Source organism: Opisthocomus hoazin, chromosome 3 (assembly GCF_030867145.1).
Source record: "Opisthocomus hoazin isolate bOpiHoa1 chromosome 3, bOpiHoa1.hap1, whole genome shotgun sequence".
In the NCBI taxonomy this organism is placed as follows: domain Eukaryota; kingdom Metazoa; phylum Chordata; class Aves; order Opisthocomiformes; family Opisthocomidae; genus Opisthocomus; species Opisthocomus hoazin.
In genome coordinates this window covers 34,811,066-34,836,373 of record NC_134416.1, presented here as the reverse complement: position 1 = coordinate 34,836,373, position 25,308 = coordinate 34,811,066, and the positions used below count along the sequence as shown (strand labels likewise).

The window sequence follows — 25,308 nt, the reverse complement described above, 5'->3', positions numbered from 1 at the left end:
CACCACCTACTGATTTCCAGTCCCAATCCATTTCCCTCATTTTCTTAACACGGCCTCATTACCCAGTCAGTCATAGCATCACCCTCATTCTTGGTCCAGTTTCAATCGCCCCATCCCCTGAGTGACTGTAGCTTTTTTTTTACTATTCCTTCTTTTTTTTTGATTCATCTGCTCTCGGCAATTTCTTCCACCAGGCAGATTCAGCTCTCACCCCTTCACACAGCCCATTCCTCCTGACAATCCTCCACACTTCTGCAGGGCCAGAAGGGGAGGAATTAAGACCACAGGATAGTTGTTTCCTCTTCTTTTTTCAATTTCCAGCACTCCTCTGGTCCAGAGCAACCAGGAGGAGCAGTGTTCGAAGCATCACTCTCAGCCCATGTGGAATCAGTCACGTCCAGCACAAAGTGTCTTCAGAGAAATTGGCTGTAAGGCATGGACATGTCTCTCCCAGCCATGGTTGAAGCCTGGAATCAGATATTTCAATGATTTATTCTAGAGCCAGGCCTGAGGAGATTTTTCAAATGAAGAATGATTTCCTGACAGAAAGCGCTAGAGCCTTTCAAACAAATACAGTAAGTGCTTGTTTAATTTACCACGTGCAAGCTGTGTATTTTTCCCTAGTCATCTTCCCAGAAACAATGAAATTATTTTTGTGAAAAGCTTCTCCCAAATTCAGCAAGAGGCAGCCCTCCAGCCAAGAAAACTGGAGGCCAAGTCATTGTAATTTAACAAAGCGATACTCAGTGGAAGGAGGACTCCCATATTTTCTAGTGCAGTGTAAGTAAAAAAGGTGGTACAAGGTGGGAAATAGCAGTGGCTCACTGTGGTGTGTGGGTCACACATTGAAGTGGCTAAGATGTACAAAGGCCAGGAACACCAACTTTGCTGGAATTAGATCCTAAAGCAGTGCAAATCTATACTAGTAGACTCATGTTGATTTGTCTGATGAACCCGTTTTTTCCCCTTTAAATCTCCCGAAGCAGCAGCTTAGGAAGGAAACATCTCCTTTATAACTGTGAAAAGTCATGTAAAAGCCAGCTGCACTAATAAAGCAGAATTTGATTATACAGGAAAAGAGATTTTTTAATATGGGAAAAAGAATTTGATTATACAACAAAAGAGACAAAACAGGCTGTTATAAGTTGACATTTCGATATCTCCAGCTCCCGTTACTTTTAGAAGATGCTGAAAAATGTGATGGCCAAGCCAGTCCTGGAAGTTTGATAGGTCTATTCTAAAGGACTGGCTGAACAACACAAAGAAGTTCTGATTTGCCTTTAATGCCTGTTGATGCTGGGATATGCTAGTGCACAGTGCCATGAAAATCTAGCTATTGCAAGTGGAGATCCTCTTTTATTCAAAATGAGCCAAGCACCCTCACACCAGAGCCCCACAGAAATCAATGGAGCATCTCTGCAGGGATCGGCTCCTCGTGTGGTTGATCTGCTAGCAGACCGGTGTCCCTGAATTCATCAAGATCCTGTTCTGTATAAGTGGAAGCCAGTACTGCAGAAAAATAGTGACAGAGAGACAGACAGATAGACAGATAGCTACAGAGAGATAAATAGATTGACAGAGCAAATGAATTCTAGAAATCTTCAGTAATACTTCAGAACGGGAAAAAAAACACTAAATTGAAAAATGGTATAAAAGAGGGAAGGAGAAGAGAAAGATGAAAAACAGAGGTGGATCACGAAACAATTGGGAACAGTCGTATTACTGGAAGTCTGCATAAATTGCTGTAGTGTAGACATTTATGCACTAATTTTACGTGTTCAGAAATCAATGTATTTCTATTATGCAAATCTGAGTAAAGCTACTTAAAACGCATGTCACTTTTTCTGACCAGTGGTTCTTCTTCTAGTTTTATTGTAGCATCAACTGTAACAAAAGTATCCCACTAGCAATTGATGTCTCTCAGCCACGCTAATCAATTCTGAATAATACACTAATTTCTTTGAATCGTCAGCATGGTTTCAAAGAAGAGGCTGTCATTCTTTATTTTTCTTTTTTTCTCATTCATTTCACACATCTTCTGATTAAAGTCCTCAATAATATTTATAATCTATGTCTAACTATGATGGATTTTAGCAGTATGCTGCTGAGTGGTATTATTTTCTTAATGGAGACAATCAAATGAATATATGCATAAAGACATGGCAGGATACAATAGTAAAAATATAAATCAGATAATTAGTAATAACAGCTGCATAGATAGTTGAGTCAAAGATCGTACAGAAAAATCTGAAAGCCACAGAATAACAGACGTGACAAATAGCTCAAAAATTTCATCTTAGAAAGCTGCCTCAGAAAGCATCTATTGGCTAAAACAAATGCACCAAAGTCAAAGAGAACTTTTTGGTTGACTTCAAACAAGGCTGGGATTTCATCCACAAACGATCTGATTGCTAGTAATACAGTACTAATCACTCATTATCAGGACTGACAAAAACTTCAAACTACTGTAATTATTTTTACTGGGAGTTAGGAGAAGTTTGCAACAGTACAATGATGCAGGACATGGGCTGAATCTTCTAGGTGGGTTTCTAGAGTACCACTGATAAATGGCCACAGCTCAGTGGGTGCTCAAGTTGAAGCTTTATTTTAACATACGTACTTTGCATGTATTTTTTTTTCAGTCTAAGAAAGGATGTGATAAGCTGGAAAATGCTTGTTACCTAGCTGGAGTCAAGATTATTGACGATTTCACCCATCACTTCACACAAGTCACTTCATTGGTTCTTGTCACTGCCCAAATCAGTTTTACTAAAAAAAGCAAAGAATGTCCAATTAAATAAATCTTTCAGATTTATTTCATGGTCTAAGTTAGGTCTTAAGTTTGACCTATATTAATGTCTTCAATTGTGCCAATTTCTGGTTAAAATAGGCACATTTATGCCTACATGCTCTATTTCCACTAAGATTTTGTGGTTTTGCTCAGTAGCAAAACTTGCGGAGACACCAGATTTGTTATGCTACAGAAGTTAATACTGATGACCAGACTGCTATTTTATTTGCAACAGTTCCAAGAATGAAATGATCATTTAGACTCTGCAAGCTATACAAAGTCTTCCCAACGAGGCAAAGCTAAAAGAATAGTGACAACAATTCTCTTTGTTTACTTTTATGTATCTTTTTTATTGGCTGTGTGTATTCTGTATGGCTTATTGCTTCTTTTGCAAACAAGCTTAAGTGCTGAGAGAGTTTTTACCAAATCTGAAAGGGTACTTGGAAGACTGCATTTCAAAAAATAGGGAGAATGGCTAGGGAGGTGGCCTATGGTGATTGCCACATCTGAAGTCTAACAGCTGAACAGACAGGGTCTTTTTCCGGTGCTACCCCAATGAGGTATAAGGAAGAAATTTTTTACAATGAGGGTGGGGAATCTTTTACACTGAGAGTGGTGAAACACTGGAAGGGGTTCCCAGAGAGGTAGTGGAGGCCCCATCCCTGGAAACATTCAAGGTCAGGTTGGATGGGACTCTGAGTAACCTGCTCTAGTTGAAGATGTCCCTGCTCACTGCAGGGGGGTTGGGCTAGATGACCTCTAAAGGTCCCTTCCAACCCAAAGCATTCTATGATTCTGTGATTCTATGAGATGCTCTTGGAAAAAGGAAACCATGATGTTCTTTGGCAAGAAAGGAGGTAGGGTGAAGGGCAGAGAGTGAGTGAGTGGTTGGGAGAAGGGCCAGGGGAGGAGCCTGAGGGATTAGGTTCTGTAGTGTGCTGGAGATGAGCTCACCGAGACTCTGCAGCTAATGCACAAATCCGGAATCATAGCCATAGTGCAGAGGTCCAGTGAGATGAGATGCATTTTTGTTGGGGTAGCAAGCACTAAAAGATGTGAATACCAAAGAGGAGTGGAGCTGGGGCTTGTAGGTTGCTAGCAAGCCCTCCCTCCCACAACGGCATGCATAAAATTGAGCTCACTCTGGAAATTGAACTGCAGAGAAACTGGTTGGAAGGACAGCTAGAGGTTATCTAGCCTATCCTCCTGCTTGAGGAAGGACCATCACCACTGTGTCTAGCTAAGTTCTGAATGGATGATCTCACAACTTCCCAAGCCACAATCTGTGGCTGTTGTTCCTTCTTATGTTATCGGAAAGAGTTTGGGTCTGTCATTTCATTGGTCTGTCCTTCAAATAGTTGTAACCGGCTAGCTAAACAAACCTGGCGCCTTCCACCACCCTTCACAGGCCATATACTTCAGGTCCCTCACCTTCCTGGTAGCCCTCCACTGGACCTTCACCTGTTCCTTCGTATCCTTCTTAAACTGGGGGCCCAAAACTGCATGCGGTACCTCAGGTGCAGCTCCACAGCACCAAATACCTTCAACCACTGGTGAACCCAGCCTCCCCTCCTGTTGATTCACACGCACCTCTGCTTCTGGCCTTCCTGCTCTCTCCGTTTTCTCAATCTGACTGCTTTAAAAGAAAGGTGGAAGAATTAGCAAAGAAACTCTTCCTTGTGAGACTTTCAGAACCAACATACATATGCCGAATTTATTTCTGTAAATTTATTTTTTAAAAATATCGCTGCACCAGTATCTGTTCCTGTTTTGGTGCTTAGACTTCATCTTTCAGCGTTGTCAGTTACAGGTTTACGTAGCCACACGCTGAAACATCATCTGGAATATCACTTGGGCATTTGTATTCTCTTTAGGACTGTGTGCAAGACCAGCAGAAAATTATCTTATGTGTTTAAATGCTGTGAAAATAGATTTTCACGGTGAACATGTTGAATTCTGAAGTTGAGAAGTAGCCCAAGTTTCTAGATTTGCGGACTTGCCAAAAGATACTTTTGCTAGTCATTCTATTGCCCACTTGTTAGGAGAGGACACCAAATGAAAAGATGAGTTTTACAGACTCTGCTTTTTATTAACATGCTTGGTCAGGGAGTTGCTGTCATTTTTGCTTACTTTGTGCAGTGCTTTCAAAGTCCTTCAAAACCTAAAGATACTCTTTTTGAAGCAAAGGATTTCTCCAAGGATAAACACACTCTTGCTAGGCTGCCTACATAAGGAGACTTTGTTCAACTGAGGACTAAATTTCTCTAAATCCAGAAATTCAGTCCTTCAGAGTATCTTGTCATTAAAAAAGACAGCCTCATGCTCCCACATATGCCCAATTGAGTAGACTCTTATATAAAAGCATTTAAATTTCTATAGTCTTTGTTACCAAAAAAGGGACTTAAGTCGTATGATATAAAGCACCAGAGTATAAACGAGAATATCAGAGCATCTGCAACACAGTTTCCAATATCACACCCACTTGGGTTTAAAGCAAAATCCTCAATAAATACGAGGTATGTCAACAGGCAAACTCTAATATATAACAGCTTTATACAGAAACTTGAAAGTCATTTACTAAGAACTTTTTTTGTTCTGGCATTCGATTTAAAATATTGTTAATTAACACTAGTTATAATGTGTGTGCCATTGTTTGTATTATTGCAAGGATAGGAAACCTTCATTTTTAAGTAATCTATGTACATATGTCGTTTGCAATTGTGTACAGAAAGCAAACTAATGCCTTCATTCAAACTGGTGAGATAACCTTATTTTAAAATGTCCCACAAAATTAAAATTCCATTCAAAACCCAGAAGAAAATTGGATTTTTCAGACTGTCTCCTTTCATTGTCTTTTGCATTTTGATGTTTAGTCAGTAGTAGTGGCAGCCAGTAAGGGTGATTGTGTAACATAAAGATCCAGTTACACATATTTCGCTTTGGGTTAAGTACATTAAATACATGCAGATTGCTCAAATCAACCAATAAACTTCTGTAAAAAAAGCTTTATATATATACATTTTTATGTATACACCAATGTATAAACAAACTAATGAATCTTCTATGTGTTTCTTATTCAGACAATATAAAATTGTTTTTGAAGGCTATGTGAAATTATTAGTTTGAGAGGTACCTTTCACAGCCCTCACAGCAGCATATTGTCTCTGAAATGGCTTCTTCTGATAATTACGGTGTGAAAATAATTGCAATAGGATCTGCACTCAGTGGAATGACTCAGCAAGCAAGGAATGCATTTAATTACTGGAATATAAAGATCAAGAGTCCAACCCTACTGCAAATTATAATTGCATTTGTCCCGTAGGATACAAACACAAATTTCTACTTAGCTGATTGCCCTCAGTATTTTCTTCACCTAAAGCACCTTGCAATTGAATTTGCTAATTGTTTTCTGATCCTTAAGTTACGACTAACTAATATTTTGGCTTTCATCTATTCAAAGCACAATTTTTAAAACATTGGAAGACATCAAAGATATCTGCACTTTGGAATGGTACAAGATGTGCATTAGTGAGGGTTGTGGTTACAACTCCTGTATGAATTATAAAAAAACCACACTTTTTATACCTGACTTACAGTTCTATTAAAACCACATGTATATCTGATCCCGGAAAAATGTCAAGGCCCAGACTTTCTGTTAGTGGAAACTGGTAGCAATGGAGCTCTGTACCCTTGTCTGAGGTACTCTACAACAGCTGAGACTCGCTGAATAATGAAGACCGAAAAAGTTGGATTTTTTACCCATTCTTTCCTAATTGCCTGCTTTGCTGAAGCATTTTGGGTCTCTCCTTTGCTTGATGATGTATCAATGGCTTGCTTTCCGAACATGTGGGTAATTCCTAGAACTTGCTCTGTTGAGAAGCTCCATATGGCTCTTAACACAATTTGACTGTAATCTCAGTACAAAGATCAGGAGAAGGGATTTTGTCACGTAATTGGAATAATATCAGTACAAGCACAGAAAGGAGCTACTGTGTCCAGATGAAAAGAAACAGTAGCAGAACTCTTACTTCATTTGTGAAGACTGACAATATGCCAGGATTATGTCATTACTCTCTAGGCATGATATTACACAGCCACCGTGGAATAAAATGACATCCAGTGTCAGTGGGTGACGCATGGTTGGGTGATGCAAGACCAGGAAGAGTTTGTCAAGCCTGCATAAAGGGATCAGGCTGATGCAGAATTAAGTCAGCGAAGGCCTCTTGAGAGATCATTAGAAAAAACTGAGCAAATGCCGCTGTTCCAGACACACATGGCTGAGGACGAGATTCAGAAAAATAAAAGAAATGCTGGCAGCCAGCTCTGTCACAACCTGCTCTAGTAACCCATTCTTGCTGTGCTAAAACAACCCACAGCACGATTCATACCTTGGGAAGATGATGTTTGATCATAGCAGGCTTTGTCACTAAACCGTTGCCATTCTATATCGTCATATTTCATTTGCATCCTCACTCTAGGGCCTGTTTCAGCAGCCAGCACCCATATTGTCTGCAGCACTCTCAAAGAGACAGCCTGTGCCAACGAAGGTGTCACTCATCCAGATATCAGGAGACCTGTGTTCTCCACGAAGCTTTCCTGCAGAGCAGGTCTGTGACCTGAGGCAGTTTTCTTCACCTCTGGGTCGTTTCCCCCACTCCCCCCCCCCCTCCCCGGTCCGGCATCCGTTGCCTGCCTTTCTCATTACACCACAAGCCCTTTGGCACAGGGTGTTCGCGTCCAACGTGCTTGTACAGAAGCAGCGCAGATCTCATCTGGGCCTCCACGTGCTCCCACAGTACAATGAGATGACCTTAAGGGCATGATGGGAGACAGCAGCAGTCTTCGACAGCCTTGTCTCCGATGGGTGCTCCAGAGGAAGCCAGTGTGCTCACAATTGCACTTCCCACCCAGTGCATGGATCACCAGCCAGCAGAAAGCTGTAGGCATGCTGCCATTGCAGTGGCTGATGTCTGCATGCCAGGACTGTCGTGGGGAAAGCAGGCACCTGCAGTCTCTGCAACTTCTGTCCTTCCAAGCTGTTAGTCAGTCCACCCCACACCTTGCTTGTTATCTGTTAGGAGGACACTGAAGCAGTACTGCCGCCTTTGCACATCCGCCCCTGGTGCTTCGGCCACTGGCACAGGCCCAGGACCAAGCCAAGCAGCACAGCTTTGCACCCGAGAAACGGCATGGATTGAGGGGCTTGTAAACGCTACACAGCCACTTACCAGGGGAGGATCGTAAATCTGGGGATTGTCCTCCTGCAGGGAAGTCCTGAAGCAAACTCTACTAGGCTTCTGTTAAAGCAGGCTGGTGGAGGTGGTAGCCCCAATGTCAGAGATGCTGAGACAAGATAACCTGCGTGCAGCAGGGCTGCAATGGATGTGTTGAGGAGAAGCTCTGACAAGCCTTCTGCTCTTCTGGCCTCCACACATGAACATTAGCATTCCTGAAAACACTCCTATTAGCCCGTGTGGAGACTGAGGTTCTGCTTCAGTGCTGCTTACTGGGGAGATCTTCAAGTCATGTTAGTGGAAATTTTGGAGTGAAATATCTGGCTTTTTAAGCCATTTTATATGTAACTTGTCTCAGAAGTAAAACAGTTTAATGGCTTCGTGTGCTGGCAAAAGGATATGTCACAACCCATCAGGCATATAATCTGAAGGAAATGCGTTACACACAGTGAGCATTAAATCATGGAAAGCAAATCCATCCATTCAGAAATTCCAGGGCTTAAAAGTTTAGATCTTTAAATCATTCATATAAGACTCTGAGTGATAGCTCAGGGGATAGGGATTTTTCTTGAGAACAGGAAATGTAATGATAGGCTCAGACCCAGAATGATAATGTGCAGAATCGTTGCTAAACTAAAAGTAAAATTGAGGATTTTTCTATAAGACATAACAGAGCCAAGCTTGCTACAACACCAGCCAAAAGAGACTGTTTTCCCCATGTGCAGGTGTGTAACAAAACCAACAACAGTTCTGAAGCAGGTAAAGTGAGCCGAGTCTGGAGGGTTGTTTCTTTCTGGTGCAGCTGCTACCACCTGTTCCCTTTTTCCATCCAATTCACTTTCAGGAAAATGTCTTCAGTTTACATCATCCCATAGCTGAATTTCCACAGTCTTTTGCGCTTCCACAGAATACAGGAGACAGCAGGTATCAGAATGGTTACTGGGTGGGGCTGCATGAAAGGCTTGCAAACTATTAATGCTTACATGACTTTCTCACTTAGGTGCTAATAGTGGGTCAGGAACTATCTATGGCTGATATGGTGTCTTGTGAAGGTAGGCATAAGTTCAGCAGCTTACACGTGAGCATCCTGCCAAAGTGTCTTGAAGAACAGGGGTAGAACTTCTCACTGCAAAAAAATAAACCGTTATTTTCAGTTAACCAGCAGGAAATAAAGCTGTCTTAGTAGTACTGTAGCCTTTGAGTTCATTCCTCACTGTTCATCCTCTCCATTGTGTCAAGGTCTGTTTTAGTAGCTCACATCCTTCCCTACAGGAAAAGCTGTATGAGAAGAAAACTGGGGGAAGGGAGATGGGATGTGGAGGTAGGGAGAGAAATATGGGGGGATACCTTGAAAAAATTGCAAAGGCAAGGCAGACCTTGAAGAAGGAGGTCTTCGTCCCTGGCAAAAGAAATCTCTGGAATTTTTGTTTTCAGTCTATGTCCCGCCCTGCTCGGTAGGAGTAGCGGAAGGTGATCTTTTTAATTCTCTACACGATACTGGGAGTCATAACAATGACCAAGAGGCTTGACTAAAAACAAAGCTTTACTTGGAGTGGCAGTGAAATTACAAAAGATGATAACTCTGTAACTCCGTAACATGACTTTTAGTGCAGTGGAGTTGGAAACAGATATTGACTTGGCAAAAGGTTTCAGCAACACAATGCCTGATTTCACAAAACCACGGAATACAGCAGGTTGACAAGCTTGTACCAACATTACCCTTACCTGCCGAGAAAGCCAGAGACAGAGCAAGAGCAGAAATAAGAGAAAAGATATCAGCACCCTTGGATCCAGCGGCGGCCTCTGCTGGTGGTCGGAGTCCTCCGGTGGTAGGCACACACTTGCTGGTCAAGGTCTTCTGGAGGTGGGCATGTGCAGCAAAGGGCTGGCCCCCTCTCCATTTATACCCTTCGGGTGCCCGACTCATAGCTTCCCAAGAGTTCTCAAAAATGAGTCAGTGGGCATGGGGGATGAGGGGGGTTTGTGGCCTCACATTCCTCCCCCAAAGGCATGTACTCAGCTTCCTTGCGTACATGACAGGACGATTTTGCAAGCCAACACCCTGCCTCCACAGGGTTTCACTTGGTCTTCCACACTCCTGTATCAAGATGAGGAAGTTCCCAAAGCACAATGCCCAATTTGGGAGTTAGATTAATTTGAGTATGTTTATCAGTTTCTCCTGATGGATGTTTGAGGCAATTGCCCACCCTGGCCTGGGGACATTTGTGACGACAGTTCACCCCAGCCTGGGGCTGTACAGCCTAGCTGAAGTTCACTGAAGTTCAAATGGGTTTCAGGAGGGCGGGAGACCTCTGTATGGACGTTGGGCTCTGTTGCCTTCCCCTCAGTCCCAGCGGACTGCTGGAACTGCGCTACCAAGAGCGTCCTCATGTTGATGTGATGCCCTGGCTCTCCAAAGGGTTGGCTCACAAGAGGGAGTGCAGCATCTGGCTCTGCCACAGCTACGGACTAGTTTCTGCAGAGCTGGAGAAGGAGGAGAGGCTTACCCATAGCTTTCTTGTGTGGCTTACTTCTGTTCTTCCCATGTTTCCACCAGCATGCAATGTCATCAGGGCCCTGAGTGCACTGACAGGCTTTGGACAGGCACATGTCTCTATTCCTTCCACATTGTAAGGAAATGCATCTGTTTACATTACTGTAAATAGTACAATCTGGCTCAAGACTCTCTAATAGTGACTATGGCAAGGCATCTGCATCACTGTTTGTTTTGAGTAACCATGACAAGAATATATTTTTTCCAGATTCAAAAAAAATCCCTTCCATTAAAATCTCATTTTGACAATGCAGTTGCATTAGCCTGACAAAATACTCCTCTTAACTCATGTCACAGATGACCATAACAGTCAGGGTTCAGTAAATGGATTTTCTCATTGTTTCAGCTGTGAAAATCATGTAAATTGAAATAATACAAAATTGTAACTTCACATCTTAATATTCTGACATCAAAAAAAAGTGAACAAAGACATTTGAATCCAATCACATGCATTAAGTAATAATCGCAGATGTGGCATCTGGAGCAGTCCGTTTTAGTCCAAAAGTCCATAGTAATAATCAAGGACTAAGCTGTAAATTTAGGGGGAATTTTCAGTCAGACTGCGTGTTTGCATGGGCTTGTATCTACACACCGTAGATGTGAGAAAATCGTTATTGGGCAGTCTTTGCATAAACAGACGGCTACCTGTGTATTCCTTGGGATGGGCTTTCCAGCCGGATCCTGTGCTGTCACCTGAACTATGCTGCAGAAGCGGTGTGCAAGGGCTTGCTCTTGAGGGCAGGGTTCGTTGGTACAACTTGACACAATCTTAACAGGAAGCTGCATCTTTTCTTGTGTTTTGAAGAACTGATGCTGCAGTGCTCCCTGATTTCACTGCTACCCTGTGCTTTTCTGAATGACACTAATGCGTGATTCCATCCCAAGCCTTTTCAAAGCTGTTTGTTGAAAGGATCTCCTGTTGGAAAGAATAAAATCACTAGTACTTCTGCTGAAACCTAGGTAGCTTTAGTGACCTCAGAACAGTCATGAGGGTTACAGAAATTGATGCCTAAAACTACTTTTTAAAAATCTGAGTTGCCACAAAAGCAGATTATATCTGTCCAAGTTCGTTCTTTCTCATTTTCTGGACATGTGGTAGGAAATGCTAGAGTCGCTGTTGACAGAGGAAACTCAGTAATTCACAATTTCTTTTCCTTATTTTCTACTTCTTGTTTCCTTCTCAGTACTTGCTTACTCTATGACCTAGATACAGAAATAGCACAAAATTCAGGAGTAGGGGACATGACCAAAACTCTGTACTCGTCTCTACATTAAACTGCATTGCAGTATATGAAGAGTGCGATTTTAAAGTCTTGGTCACCAAAGAATGACCTCGAGTGAGGGTCCTGTGCCACCTTTCCCAGCAGTGAAATGTGAACACTATGGGGTGTTAAAGAGGCAGTTCAGTTCAGCTCATCTCGACTGCCTTCACTCTGAGCCCATGAGCTGTTAGTACAATTTAAAGCAATCTAATTTTTGTTGGGGAAACTGGACAAGTACAGATGTGCATGAGGTTGTGAGATGGACTCACACCGAATACTCTGTTGAGCAGTGTTTTGCACTCAGTCACAAAAGAAGCTACACCTGTGTGAACCACCAAAATGAGATGTCACTCATGGCTGAGTGTGAGGGATCCATAAGATGTATTGACTGCAGATGCTTTTGATTTCATTCCCTTCATCATTAGCGACTCCATAAGCCTGTGAACATCCTTAGGTTTTCTGACAATGGAGGGAGATTTGTTGGCCTTAAGACAACCTAATTTGTTTACCATAGACGTCTCTCTTAGAATGGGACGAGTCATTCTCTGGTGGTGCTTATTTCTCCATTGACTAAAAAGAAAGCTTTCAATACTGCTGCAAACTAGCTGTGTTAAATATTAGATGGCCAGCATTAATGAAAGTGAATTCCAGGCTCATACATCTCAGACAAGTGCCAAAAATAAAATGACATGTAGAATCCCTATCACTCATGCCACATCTGGAGTTTTACTTCCCCCAGTCCTATGTGCTAGTCCCAACACTAGTTCACCACTATACCAGCGCTCATCTTGCAGCTTTCTTCAAATACCCCACCAGCTGTGGGGAAACAATTGCATTACGATCGTATAACACCATTTCATTTGACAGAAAAGAATGCATCACATTACTAAAGTGGATTTTAAAAAAAACAGTATACTGGCCAACGGAGTGTGCCTGTTGGTGTTCACAAAATGACATGGCTTTTCATGACTGAAGGTATTGTCTTGACAAAGCAAAATCTCTAGCACTTCAAAGGGAGCATTAACAAAGTGAAATTTGTGACAAACTTCTTTGTCAACAACATCCGTGAGAAATCGATGTAAAGGACGGCTGTGGTAGGTCTTCTGGCCCTTGTATTTCATGCTTCGCCTGATCTCAATTCTTAGTCCTGCAGTCTCTTCCAAAGCAGAAAATGAAGCAGGATTTCAGTTCAGTCTCAGAAGGCTGACTGTCTCACAGGTGACTGGCAAGGGCCAGTCTGAGCCGTGCTATAGGTTGCACATTTGGCCGTGGCCATCATGCCAGTTTCTGTTTCCTTCCAGGTGGGCAGAACTTAAAGAACTAGTTGGCTAGTGGGACTTCAAGCATCAAAAATCAGTAACACTTCATTACATGTGGACTGGATTCAGTAAGGCAAAAGTGAAATTTCCCTTCATCAGATGTTAGTTACAAGTAACGTTTACACTTATCTCTCTGCTTTCTTGTGTTAAAAATAGTCTTGCTTATGAATAAGGGTCTCTGCTGTGACACAGCAACCTGTCCTAGCTGTGCTTTGCCAAGGAACAAAATGCGACCCAAATTGCCCATGGCCCATCAGTCAGGACAGATTTTCATTTTACATTGTAAACTCTAAAAAATTCCTTGTATCTATTGGATAACAGATGAGAACAGAAAGGGTAGTTTTACTGGTGTTTTCCCTAATCTTCCTATTTCCCCCAGCAACAGGTAAGTCTTTGCTGATTTCTAATGGTAGCCATAGCACTCTTCCTTATTAGCTTCATTTAATGGGCAAGTGAGCTGCAGGACTGGTAATGGACTAATTTTCTGTCATTAGCGGAGGAATACGGGATGTATCTGAATAAGCATGTTATCTGAGATCAGGAGAGCACTTTCAAAAAGACTCTTCAAAACACCCCAGCTGACCATGCTTTGGCTCACAGTGCTGAGCGATCTCAGAGTGCACAAACTGGCTTGCTTGACAGGTAATGGAACTGGACGATGTGCATTCTGCTATGCTCCAGGCACTAACACTTGTTCAGACCACGGGACCGAACTAGTCTAAAGAAGAGACCCTCAAAACACATACAGTATGGGCATGGAATCCTTAGAATTGTTTCCTGCCAGAGATCCAGTCCTGCGGTCCTTCCCTGCTTGCTGATGCAGACATTGCACTGGTGCCCTTGAAAGCCTGCGGGACATCTTGCCTGGACTAGCAAGTAAAGAGCTCACGAAGAAATAGCATGGAAATGTTTACCCAATGCAGGAGGTGGCTTCGCAGTTTCTAAACATAGCTGTTAAAAAATAACAGCAAAAGTTTAGGAAAATGGTGAGATTAGCTTAAAACTATGATGCTAAGGTGCATTTGGGACTCATTCAGAAAAAAAATAATGAAATCTTGAATTTCAAACTTATCTGAGTTTCTTTTTCTCTGAAGCTGTCAAAGCTTTTAGGGGCATTAGATAACATTTCCAAGGCTTGCTCTGCAACTGTTAATATGATAAATTTATTTTAAAAAAATAGAGTACATTCTGAAATTATCACACAGCTTGAGGATTTAAGACCTGTAAATCACAGAATCACAGAATCACAGAATGTTCGGGGTTGGAAGGGACCTCTGTGGGTCATCTAGTCCAACCCTCCTGCCGAAGCAGGGTCGTCTACAGCAGGCTGCACAGGACCGTGTCCAGGCGGGTCTTGAATATCTCCAGAGAAGGAGACTCCACAACCTCCCTGGGCAGCCTGTTCCAGTGCTCTGTCACCCTCAGAGGGAAGAAGTTCTTCCTCATGTTCAGACGGAACTTCCTGTGCCTCAATTTGTGCCCATTGCCCCTTGTCCTGTCACTGGGCACCACTGAAAAGAGCTTGGCCCCATCCTCCTGACACCCACCCTTCAGATATTTGTAAGCATTTATTAGGTCCCCTCGCAGCCTTCTCTTCTTCAGGCTGAACAAGCCCAGCTCCCTCAGCCTCCCCTCGTAGGGGAGATGTTCCAGTCCCCTCACCATCCTTGTAGCCCTCCGCTGGACTCTCTCCAGTAGCTCTTCATCTTTCTTGAACTGGGGAGCCCAGAACTGGACACAGTACTCCAGATGAGGCCTCACTAGGGCAGAGCAGAGGAGGAGGAGAACCTCCCTCGTCCTGCTGGCCACACTCCTCCTAATGCACCCCAGGATGCCATTGGCTTTCTTGGCAGCCAGGGCACACTGCTGGCTCATGGTTAACCTGTCGTCCACCAGGACACCCAGGTCCCTCTCCACAGAGCTGCTCTCCAGCAGGTCCACCCCAAGCCTGTACTGATGCATGGGGTTGTTCCTCCCCAGGTGCAGGACCCTGCATTTGCCTTTGTTGAACCTCATCAGGTTCCTCTCTGCCCAACTTTCCAGCCTATCCAGGTCATGCTGAATGGCAGCACAGCCTTCCGGTGTGTCTACCACACCTCCCAGTTTGGTGTCATCAGCAAACTTGCTGAGGGTACATTCTAACTCTTCATCCAGGTCGTTGATGAAGAAGTTAAACAAGACTGGGCCCAGTACTGACCCCTGGGGGACACCTCTAGTTACCAGCCTCCAACTAGATTCAGCACCGCTGATGACAACCCTCTGAGCTCTGCCATTCAGCCAGTTCTCAATCCACTTCACCGACCACTCATCCAGCCCACACTTCCTGAGCTTCCCTAGGAGGATATCATGGGAGACTGTGTCGAAAGCCTTGCTGAAATCTAGGTAGACAACATCCACGGCTCCCCCTTCGTCTACCCAGCCAGTCATGTCATCGTAGAAAGCTATTAGATTGGTCAGGCATGATTTCCCCTTGGTGAATCCATGCTGACTACTCCTGATAACCTTCTTTTCTTCCACTTGCTTCATGATGGCCTCCAGGATAAGCTGCTCCATCACCTTTCCCGAGATGGAGGTGAGGCTGACCAGCCTGTAGTTCCCTGGGTCCTCCTTCTTGCCCTTTTTGAAGATTGGAGTGACATTGGCCCTTCTCCAGTCCTCGGACGCCTCTCCTGTCCTCCAGGACCTCTCAAAGATGGTGGAGAGTGGCTCAGCAATGACATCCGCCAGCTCTCTCAGCACTCGTGGGTGCATTCCATCGGGGCCCATGGATTTGTGGGCATCCAGATCGCTTAAGCGATCCCTCACACAGTCCTCCTTGACCAAGGGAAAGTCGTCCTCTTTGTAGGCTGCTTCTCTTACCTCCGGGGCCTGGGATTCCTGAGGGCCAGTCTTAGCACTGAAGACTGAAGCAAAGAAGGCATTCAGTAGCTCTGCCTTCTCCGCATCGTCTGTCACCAGGACACCCGCCTCATTTTGCAGCGGCCCCACATTGTCCCTAGCCTTCCTTTTGCTGCTGATGTAGTTGAAGAAGCCCTTCTTATTGTTTTTGACATCCCTTGCCAGCTTCAATTCCAGGTGGGCCTTGGCCTTCCTCGTCGCATCCCTGCATGCGCTCACCACGTTCCTGTACTCTTCCCAAGTGGCCTGCCCCTCTTTCCACATTCCATGGACCTTTCTCTTCTGCCTGATCTCTGCTAGAAGCTCCTTGTTTAACCATGCAGGTCTCCTGCCTACTTTGCTCGATTTCTTTCTCAGGGGGATGCATTGCTCCTGTGCATGGAAGAAGTGTCGTTTAAAGAGCGACCAGCGCTCATGGACCCCCCTGCCTTCGAGAGCCCTGTCCCACGGGATTCCTCCCAGTAGCTCCTTGAAGAGGGCAAAGTCAGCCCTCCTGAGGTCCAAGGTTTTGATCCTGCTTATCGCCCTGCTTCCTCCACGCAGGATCCTGAACTCGACCATTTCATGGTCACTGCAGCCGAGTCTACCTCCGACCTTCACATCCTCCACCAGTCCCTCCTTGTTTGTTAATACAAGGTCCAGCAGCGCGCCTTTCCTTGTTGGTTCCTCCACCACTTGCATCAGAAAGTTATCATCGATGCTCTGTAGGAACCTCCTGGATTGCGCCTGCCTATCTGTATGGTCTTCCCAGCTGATGGCAGGGTGGTTGAAGTCCCCCATGAGAACCAGGGCCTGTGACTGTGAGGCTGCTTGCAGCTGCCTGTAGAAGGCCTCATCAACCTCCTCCTCCTGGTCAGGTGGCCTGTAGTACACACCCACCATAATGTCACCCTTATGAGCCTGTCCCTTAATTCTAACCCACAAGCTTTCAACTTGTTCCTCATCTGCCCCCAGGCCAAGCTCAATGCATTCCAGTTGCTCCCTCACATATAGAGCAACTCCCCCACCTCTCCTTGTTGGTCTGTCTTTCCTAAATGCTAGGATATTCACAGCAAAACTCCCAAGAATTGTTGATACTAAAATCTCTTCTGGTTTTAGCAAAAATCAGTGTTCTGCTCTTGCCCAGCTTTGAAGCATTTAATGCGTCTAAACATTTAAATCTTGCTGCATATAACTGAGAAGATTCTGTTGCTGTCTTTTGTAAACATTGTTCTTTCCTAGCAATTTCCCTGTCAAAGCTTTTGTAGTATTACGATTACCATCATTTACTTTCTTTCATTTAACTTGCACAGTTAATGGAATGATATGTACCCTACATGACTGCACAAGGAGCTATATAATTAGCAAGCCAGTTGAAACACATTTGGAAAACAAACTTTGTTGCAATCACTGCTTGTCTTCAGGGGTTTTTAAAAGCTCCACTATAAGGCAGATAATTTTTGTGCCTATTTCGGTTAACACAAGAGGTCCTATGCAGATTGCATAAATGTTGTGCTGTTGGCATTCTGGCCTACATGTGCTGCTTTTTTTTTAGTGAAAAAAACCCATTTATTTTAGAGAGAACAGGCTTCCATGGCTAAAACACCAACTGCTCAGGATTTATGAATGCACAGTTACCTCCATGCGCAATCTGTGTGACACTGGCCAGCCAGGCTCATCAGACCACCAACTACAGGTGCCTGTGTAGATGTCACTGGGCTAACAATGCTGCTTTTTTTTGTAACGTGTGGCAGTTTAAGGAAAGGACAGCTAAACAAAGCAGGGCTCCTGCTAGTCAGTGCTGCCAAATAAGCTCTTCTTTGCCTGGTCAAGGAGGACAAGTCACAATGATGATGCCTGAGCAGATGTGTAGGTCTTCCCTTTGAGGCCCTCAGCCCTTGTCTCCAACAGGAAAAGCAGTACTTGTGGACACACCAGGAATACAATGCATTGCATATGCTCCCGATGGCTGACCGAGGCAGGGTAGGGCTCCTTTCCCATCCTCTCCTGTATCATCCATGTGCTGTTTGGCTCCCAGGGTTGCAGCAGCCTCCAGAAGTTGCTGTCAGTATTCAGACCAAGTTGCAGCTATGGTTGAAGGACTTTCTAGGGCAAATGGAGACTAAATCAATACCATGAAAAAAGAAAATGTAGTGCTTGTAAAGCATGGAAAGTCATCCTAATTCTGTCAGTGGCCAGAATGAAATAGGACAATCATTTCGCCAGCATGCTTTCAGTGCAGCTCTTGTGCTGAAAGGCAAGAGAGCTGAGCACATTCTTATCTTTCTCCAGCCATGTTTTGCAGATGATGGGCTGGAAGAACAAACACCTTTTTCTGATTGTTTTAAATGCTGTTAGAAAACAAGACATATTCAATGTCAAGCAAAGATAAAAAAATAGTAACAAAGACCCCACAAGGGCAGGATTCCTAGGACGGTGCTTTGGATGCCTCTTCCTACAAAGACATTTCAAGGTGTACATTGTAGCAGTGATTCAGCAGACCGTGTACAAGAATGTTCGGCTTTCAGCTTGCATCATCCGTGGCCATGTCTTCAACGTGCAACCCAGCATCCGTTTTCTGTATGTTTAGTAGCCTCCCGGGCAGCATGCAGCATCTCATGTGTGCCCACTTCAGAACCTCCCGGCTGGAAAGGGTGCACTTTTGGTGGCGTGGGCAGCTGCCTGGGCAAGCTTTCCTCAAAGGACAGTCTGGACAACCACACCTGCACTCTTAAGAGTTACACAGGCAGTTAAATGCTTTGTTGGATGGAGGCCTAAATGAACATCCCCTTAGTTTGCCTGTTAACAGACATCAGACATCAGGTGGACGTGATTTGTCTCTTCAGAGGATTTTGCAGTTATTCCTTGCAGGTTGATACTTATGTTTCAAACCAAAAAACTTGTCAAGTCCAAGCTTCCTTGACAACCTCAGCTCACAGAAAGCAGTCTTCAGTACACTCTTAACCTGAGATGCTAGCTTTCAACAGCGGTTTCTGTAAAGCTTCCTTTGGGTGGGTTATTTACTGTCCATGATTAGAGGCCTCCTGCAAAGCTTAATTAGATTAATTAATCATCTACTGCCAGTTAGAAATCCATTCCTGAACTGATGTATCATAGAATCATGAAATCAATTAGGGTGGAAAAGACTTTAAGATCATCGAGTCTAACCATTAACCTAACACTTACCTTAGCCTAACCTTACACCAAGTCCCGGTAAACCATGTCCCTAAGCACCACATCTACATGGTTTTTAAATACCTCCGGGGATCATGACTCCACCACTTCCCTGGGCAGCCTGTTCCAGTGCTTGATGGACCTTTCGGTGCAGAAACTTTTCCTTATATCCAATCTAAACCTCCCCTGGCACAACTGGAGGCCATTTCCTCTGGTTACTTGTTTTCTTCACTTGTCACTTAGGAAAAGAGACCAGCACCCACCTCACTACAACCTGCTTTCAGGTAGTTATAGAGAGCAATAAGATCTTCCCTCAGCTTCCTTTTTTCCAGGCTAAACAAGCCAAATTCCCACAGCCACTCTTCGTAAGACTTGTGCTCCAGACCCCTCACCAGCCTCATTGCCCTTCTCTGGACACACTCCAGCTCCTCAGTGTCCTTCTTGTACTGAGGGGCCCAAATCTGAACACAGTACTTGAGGTGCGGCCTCACCAGTGCCAAGTGCAGGGGCACGATCACCTCCCCACTCTTGCTGGCCACACTATTCCTGATACAAGCCAGGATGCCGTTGGCCTTCTGTTGACCACCTGGGCACACTGCTGGCTCATGTTCAGCTGGCTGTCGACCAGCACCCCAAGGTCCTTTTCTGACAGGCAGCTTTCCAACCCTCTTCCCCAAGCCTGTAGCGTTGCATGGGGTTGTGACCCAAATGCAGGACTGGGCACTTGGCCTTGCTGAACCTCATATAACTTGCCTTGGCCCATCAATCCAGTCTGTCCAAATCCCTCTGTAGGGCCTTCCTACTCTCAAGCATACCAACACTCTGGCTAACTTGGGTGTCATCTGCGGACTTACGAGGATGCACTCAATCCCCTCATCCAGATCATTGGTAAAGGTGTTAGAATTGGCCCCAATACTGAGCCCTGGGGAACACCACTTGTGACTGGCCACCAACTAGATTTATCTCTGTTCACCACCACTCTTTCAACCCAGCCATCCAGCCAGCTTTTTACCTAGTGAAGAGTATGCACATCCAAGCCATGAGCAGCCAGTTTCTCCAGGAGAGTGCTGTGGAAAAAGGTGTCAAACTACCAGACTAAAGTCGAGATAGACAACATCCACAGCCTTTCACTCATCCACTAAGCAGGTCACCATGTCATAGAAGGACATCGGGTTGGTCAAGCAGGACCTGCCTTTCATAAACCCATGATGACTGGGCCTGATTGCCTGGTTGTCCTGTACGTGCCATGTGATGGCACTCAAGAAGATCTCCTCCATAGCTTTCCCTGGCACCTAGGTCAGGTTGACAGGCCTGTAGTTCCTGGGATCTTCTTTTCGGCCCTTCTTGTAGATGGGCATCACATTTGCTAACCTCCAGTCAACTGGGACTTCCTCAGTTAGCCAGGACTGCAGGTAGATGATGGAAAGTGGCTTGGTGAGCACTTCTGCCAGCTCCCTCAGTACCCTTGGGTGGATCCCATCTGGCTGCATAGACTTGTGTGTGTCTAAGTAGTGTAGCAGGTCACTAACCATTTCCCCTTGGATTACGGAGGCTTCATTCTGCTTCCTGTCCCTGTCTTCCAACTCAGAGGAGTATCAGGCTTGGGTACCCTGAGAAAACTGGTCCTACTATTAAAGACTGAGACAAAGAAGGCATTAAGTACCTCAGCCTTTTCCTCAACCTTTGTCACTATGTTTCCCCCTGCATCCGATAAAGGATGGAGATTCTCCTTAGCCCTCCTTTTGTTCTTAATATATTTATAGAAACAGTTTTTATTGTCTTTTTATAGGAACTTTTTTTTACGGCAGTATGTTATCGTTCAAATACCACCATTTTGAGCAGCACCTAAAGGCTGTCAAGCCCTGGTAAACTTCAGGGGCCCTTCTGAGTAGGAAAAAAATTTCAAAATGCACGAGAGCATCCATGAGAAAGGCTGAATGACAATTTCTTATGTATCCACAATTTGGAGATCAAAGGGCTGTCTGATTTTCCTTAAATAACATCAAGGATTAATTTGATCTCATCAGTTAAGTGCAGCGCTTTTTGCCGCACTTATATTTTAAGCTATATTTTCACATGCTGGCATCACATGTGTGTCTGCCTCTGTAGATATGATTTTGATAGTAGCAGGGATTTGTGTATGCCAAGATAAATTTTGAAGCAACCCACCCCTCCACATACATGCTTCATGCAGTGTGGGCAGTGGCTAGGATATTGCCACAGGACCCAGGAGAGCTGGCTCTAATCTGGGCTCTGTCATTGACTTTCCAAATGACCAGACAGAAGACTATTTTCCTACTTACAAGCTGGGATGATAGCAATTAGAAAGGGTGAACACAGAATGTTGTATAATGGTCACGTATTGCTATCACCATTTCTAGACCAAGTCCTCAGTCCATGACTGGGGCCTATAGGCATTATAAAGTCAGTACAGGTAACACCATAAAGGTAAATTACAAGGGTAGCCTTGTAACCTCATGAAGTTCAATAAGACCAAGTTCAAGGTCCTGCATATGGGTTGGGGCAATCCCAAGCACGAATACAGACTGGGCAGAGAATGGATTGAGAGTAGCCCTGAGGAGAAGGACTTAGGGGTGCTGGCTGACAACAAGCTCAACATGACCCAGCAATGTGCACTCACAGCCCAGAAGGCCGACCGTAGCCTGAGCTGCATTAAAAGCAGCGTGGCCAGCAGGTCGAGGGAGGGGATTCTGCCCCTCTGCTCTGCACTGGTGAGACACCACCTGGAGTCCTGCGTCCAGCTCTGGAGCCCTCAGCATAGGAAAGACATGGACCTGTTGGAGTGGGTCCAGAGAAGGGCCACAAAAATGGTCAGAGGGCTGGAACAGATCTCCTGTGACTAAAGACTGAGAGAGTTGGGGTTGTTCAGCCTGGATAAGAGAAGGTTCCGGGGAGGCCTTTCAGTACCTGAAGGGGCCTACAAGAAAGCTGGGGAAGGACTTTTTACAAGAACCTGTAGTGATAGGACATGGGGTAATGGCTTTAAACTGAAAGAGAGTAGATTTAGATTAGATATCAAAAAGAAATTCTTCACTATGAGGATGGTGAGGCACTGGCACAGGTTGCCCAGAGAAGTCGCGGATGCCGCCTCCCTGGCAGTGTTCAAGGCCAGGTTGGATGGGGCTTTGAGCAACCTGGTCTAGCAGAAGTTGTCCCTGCTCATAGCAGGGGGGTTGGAACTAGATGATCCACAGAGGTCCCTTCCAACCCCTACCATTCTGTGATTCTGTGATTCTATGATTTATTGCATCAGCAATACATACTAGCCCCAGGTATGGAAGTAAGTCAGTGAGGAAGGAAAAGCTTTGTTTTAAGTAGTCACATATATTAAGGACATTATGCAAACAATTTGGTAAATGTATCCTCGTTTCTGGTTTTATTTTTAATTATCTGGATGACATTTTCATTTGTAACAGATAATGTCTTTAGCATCTGCCTATGGCAACACACGGGCAGCATTTCAGAGCTGTTCTCAATTGCATTTGGATACGTCAGAGAATTTGTAAGAGCTTCATTTCTCTCCACCTGCCAGGAGAGAGTGGAGTCATGGCACTGCTCCAATGCTAAATACATTTCCTGGTAGCCAGATTCACTTTGTATAAACCAAAGAGGACTGTCTGTGTTAGACCCAAGGCTGAGATCATGCAGGAGATCAGAAGCAGTCGCTGCGGTACTCAGCATCTGATGTGTGCTTTGATAAAGGTTCGATGTTCAGAAGAAATACTTGAAATTAAATATTCTGGTGAAATCTGCCAGGTGGGTGATAGAGCAGATTTGCTGGTCCCCAGCCAGTCACCTCAGTTAGAGATTCACTAAGGAAGATCTGGGGAAGTGAAGCATGCTAACAAGGTCTCTCGTTTCAGCTTACAAGGAAAAGATGAAGGAGCTGTCCATGCTCTCCCTGATCTGCTCCTGTTTTTACCCCGAACCTCGCAACATGAACATCTATAAATACGATGGTGAGTGACTTTGACTGGAAATCATCCTGCAGGTCAGATAGTGTACTAGTTCTGGGAAGAGACTCGGTTCACCGTCCCACTCCATAACGTTAGTCAGTGGATGTTTTGCTGATTTAACAATTCATTTGCTGGTTTTGGCTATTACGTTCCATTAGTTGTGTGTTACCCGTGATGATGGATATTGTTCCTAGTAGCAACTAACTAAACTCTTAAAGCTAGCCCTCTCATACTGAGCTGTACTTTTCCGATTACCCATTTGAGAATTACAGCTGACAAAATTCCCAGGGAAACCAAGAGAAGACGAAAGCATGCTTAAAAAATTAATCAGCTTGGGCACTGCTCGCAGGGGGTGTGAAATGACACAGAACCCCAGTAAGCTTCCAAAACTGCTGTAAATTTTTATCTTTATGAGATTAAGGTATAATTAAGCTATTACAGATGAAATGGAATGTCCTTCTCGGGGAGAACAGTTTTCAGCCCATAATCTGCCATTGCATTTAAAATGCCCAAGGCAAAGATGCTAAATCTTTTGTCTGTGCTTCTGATCCTACACTGTCTGTGTGCTTCTCTCCTCAATATCACTGAGGTATTGAAGGGCTTACCATTTCTCACTTTATTGTGCAGACATGGAAGTGAAACAAATCAACAAACGTGCCTCAGGCCAGGCCTTTGAACTGATCCTAAAGCCGCCATCTCCGGTCTCAGAAGCACCACGAACTTTAGCTTCTCCAAAGAAGAAAGAACTCTCTCTTGAGGAGATCCAGAAAAAGCTGGAGGCTGCAGAGGAGAGGAGAAAGGTATCTTTCCTTAAAAAAAATGCTGGCAATTAGACCTGACAGTGCACAGAATAACAGCCAAGTTTCCTGTCCATTTGTATGTTTACCATTGCTGTCACTGACTCACACTGGTCCACAGAGACAAAAATTATGAATACATTTAAAGAAACAAATGGCTTGATTTGCTTTCAGCAGCTTCCAAACAAATCTCACTGGTTTTGAGTATGCATCACAAAATACAGATAGCTTTGGTATAGATAGCCACCCAAGTGGCTTCAAATACGCATGCTTACTGTGTGAGTGTAAGTGGTTCGTTCAGAGCAGCTATGATAGTTACTGAAAACCAGTGCAATTCTTCTGCTGTCTACATTTAAGAGATAAATGTGCAATTCAAACAGCTACTGTCTGGGCTACCAGGTCTCGACTCCTTGCAGTGCCCATGGAAATTACGCACAAGGCCTGCCTGGGACAGCTAAAATGTCTTATTTATGCAGTATGGAGGCATGTGAGCCATGAATCAAGTGCGTTCTGGATCATTCACCACATGCTTGAGCGTGTGGTGACGCTAGCGTAGCACAGCTACTGAGAGACACATTTCTAGCAGACATTCTTAATAGTTCTGGAAGTTGGCCCTGTGGAGTTATCAGCAGAGCAAGTCTCCTTCCTTTTTGACCCCGTTTCATAATCAATAAGTTTGTCACACAGGGCTTGGAAGGGTTGTTACATCTTCTGCTCAAAAGTCAGCACAAATGCAGGGTGCATGCAGAAGAAAGTCTGTATTAACCGTTTGTTTGGGTTCCACCATGGCTGATGTGTTGCAGAGGTCTTTATCTACTTGAACTCAGAGCTTTCAAAGAAATACTTCTGTCAAAGTATTCATTTTAGTAAAAGGACATGACTGTATGTGAAAGGTATGCATTTGCACTAGCATCTGCCCAGAAATATGAGATTTCACACACCCAAACGATGATATGCCCCAAAGACTCGATCTGTGAAGTGTCTCTGTACTGAGTACAAATACTCAAGTATAAGATATGGACACAGAATGAAATGGCATCAATTAAGAAGCCTGATATTATGCATATACTTAGTGGGAAGTATAAATTGAATGTCCCAGATATTTCATTTCATTGATTTCATTACAGTTCATTTCTTCCTAAAGAAAAACTCATTATGCAATAAACTGGTAATCAGTGATAGCAATACAGACACCTGCCATATCTTCCCTTGATACTATATTCATTTTGAATGAACATATAACTGAGTTATTTTAATAGACAAGATCCTCGACATTAGCATTGCAGCAGAAATTGCCGAGAAGGGAACAAAGAACAGAGCAGA

The 25,308-nt window shown here is 44.2% G+C and overlaps 1 protein-coding gene across 1 annotated transcript in view; it reads left to right on the top strand.

Annotated features, from left to right (window-relative positions):
* Positions 1–25,308, top strand: part of STMN2 (stathmin 2) — a 47,324-nt gene that overhangs the window by 10,035 nt on the left and 11,981 nt on the right. The window contains exons 2-3 of the mRNA XM_009942091.2: positions 23,096–23,191; positions 23,816–23,988. Coding sequence (XP_009940393.1) covers positions 23,096–23,191; positions 23,816–23,988 — 269 coding nt within the window. The remainder of the gene's footprint in view (positions 1–23,095; positions 23,192–23,815; positions 23,989–25,308) is intronic.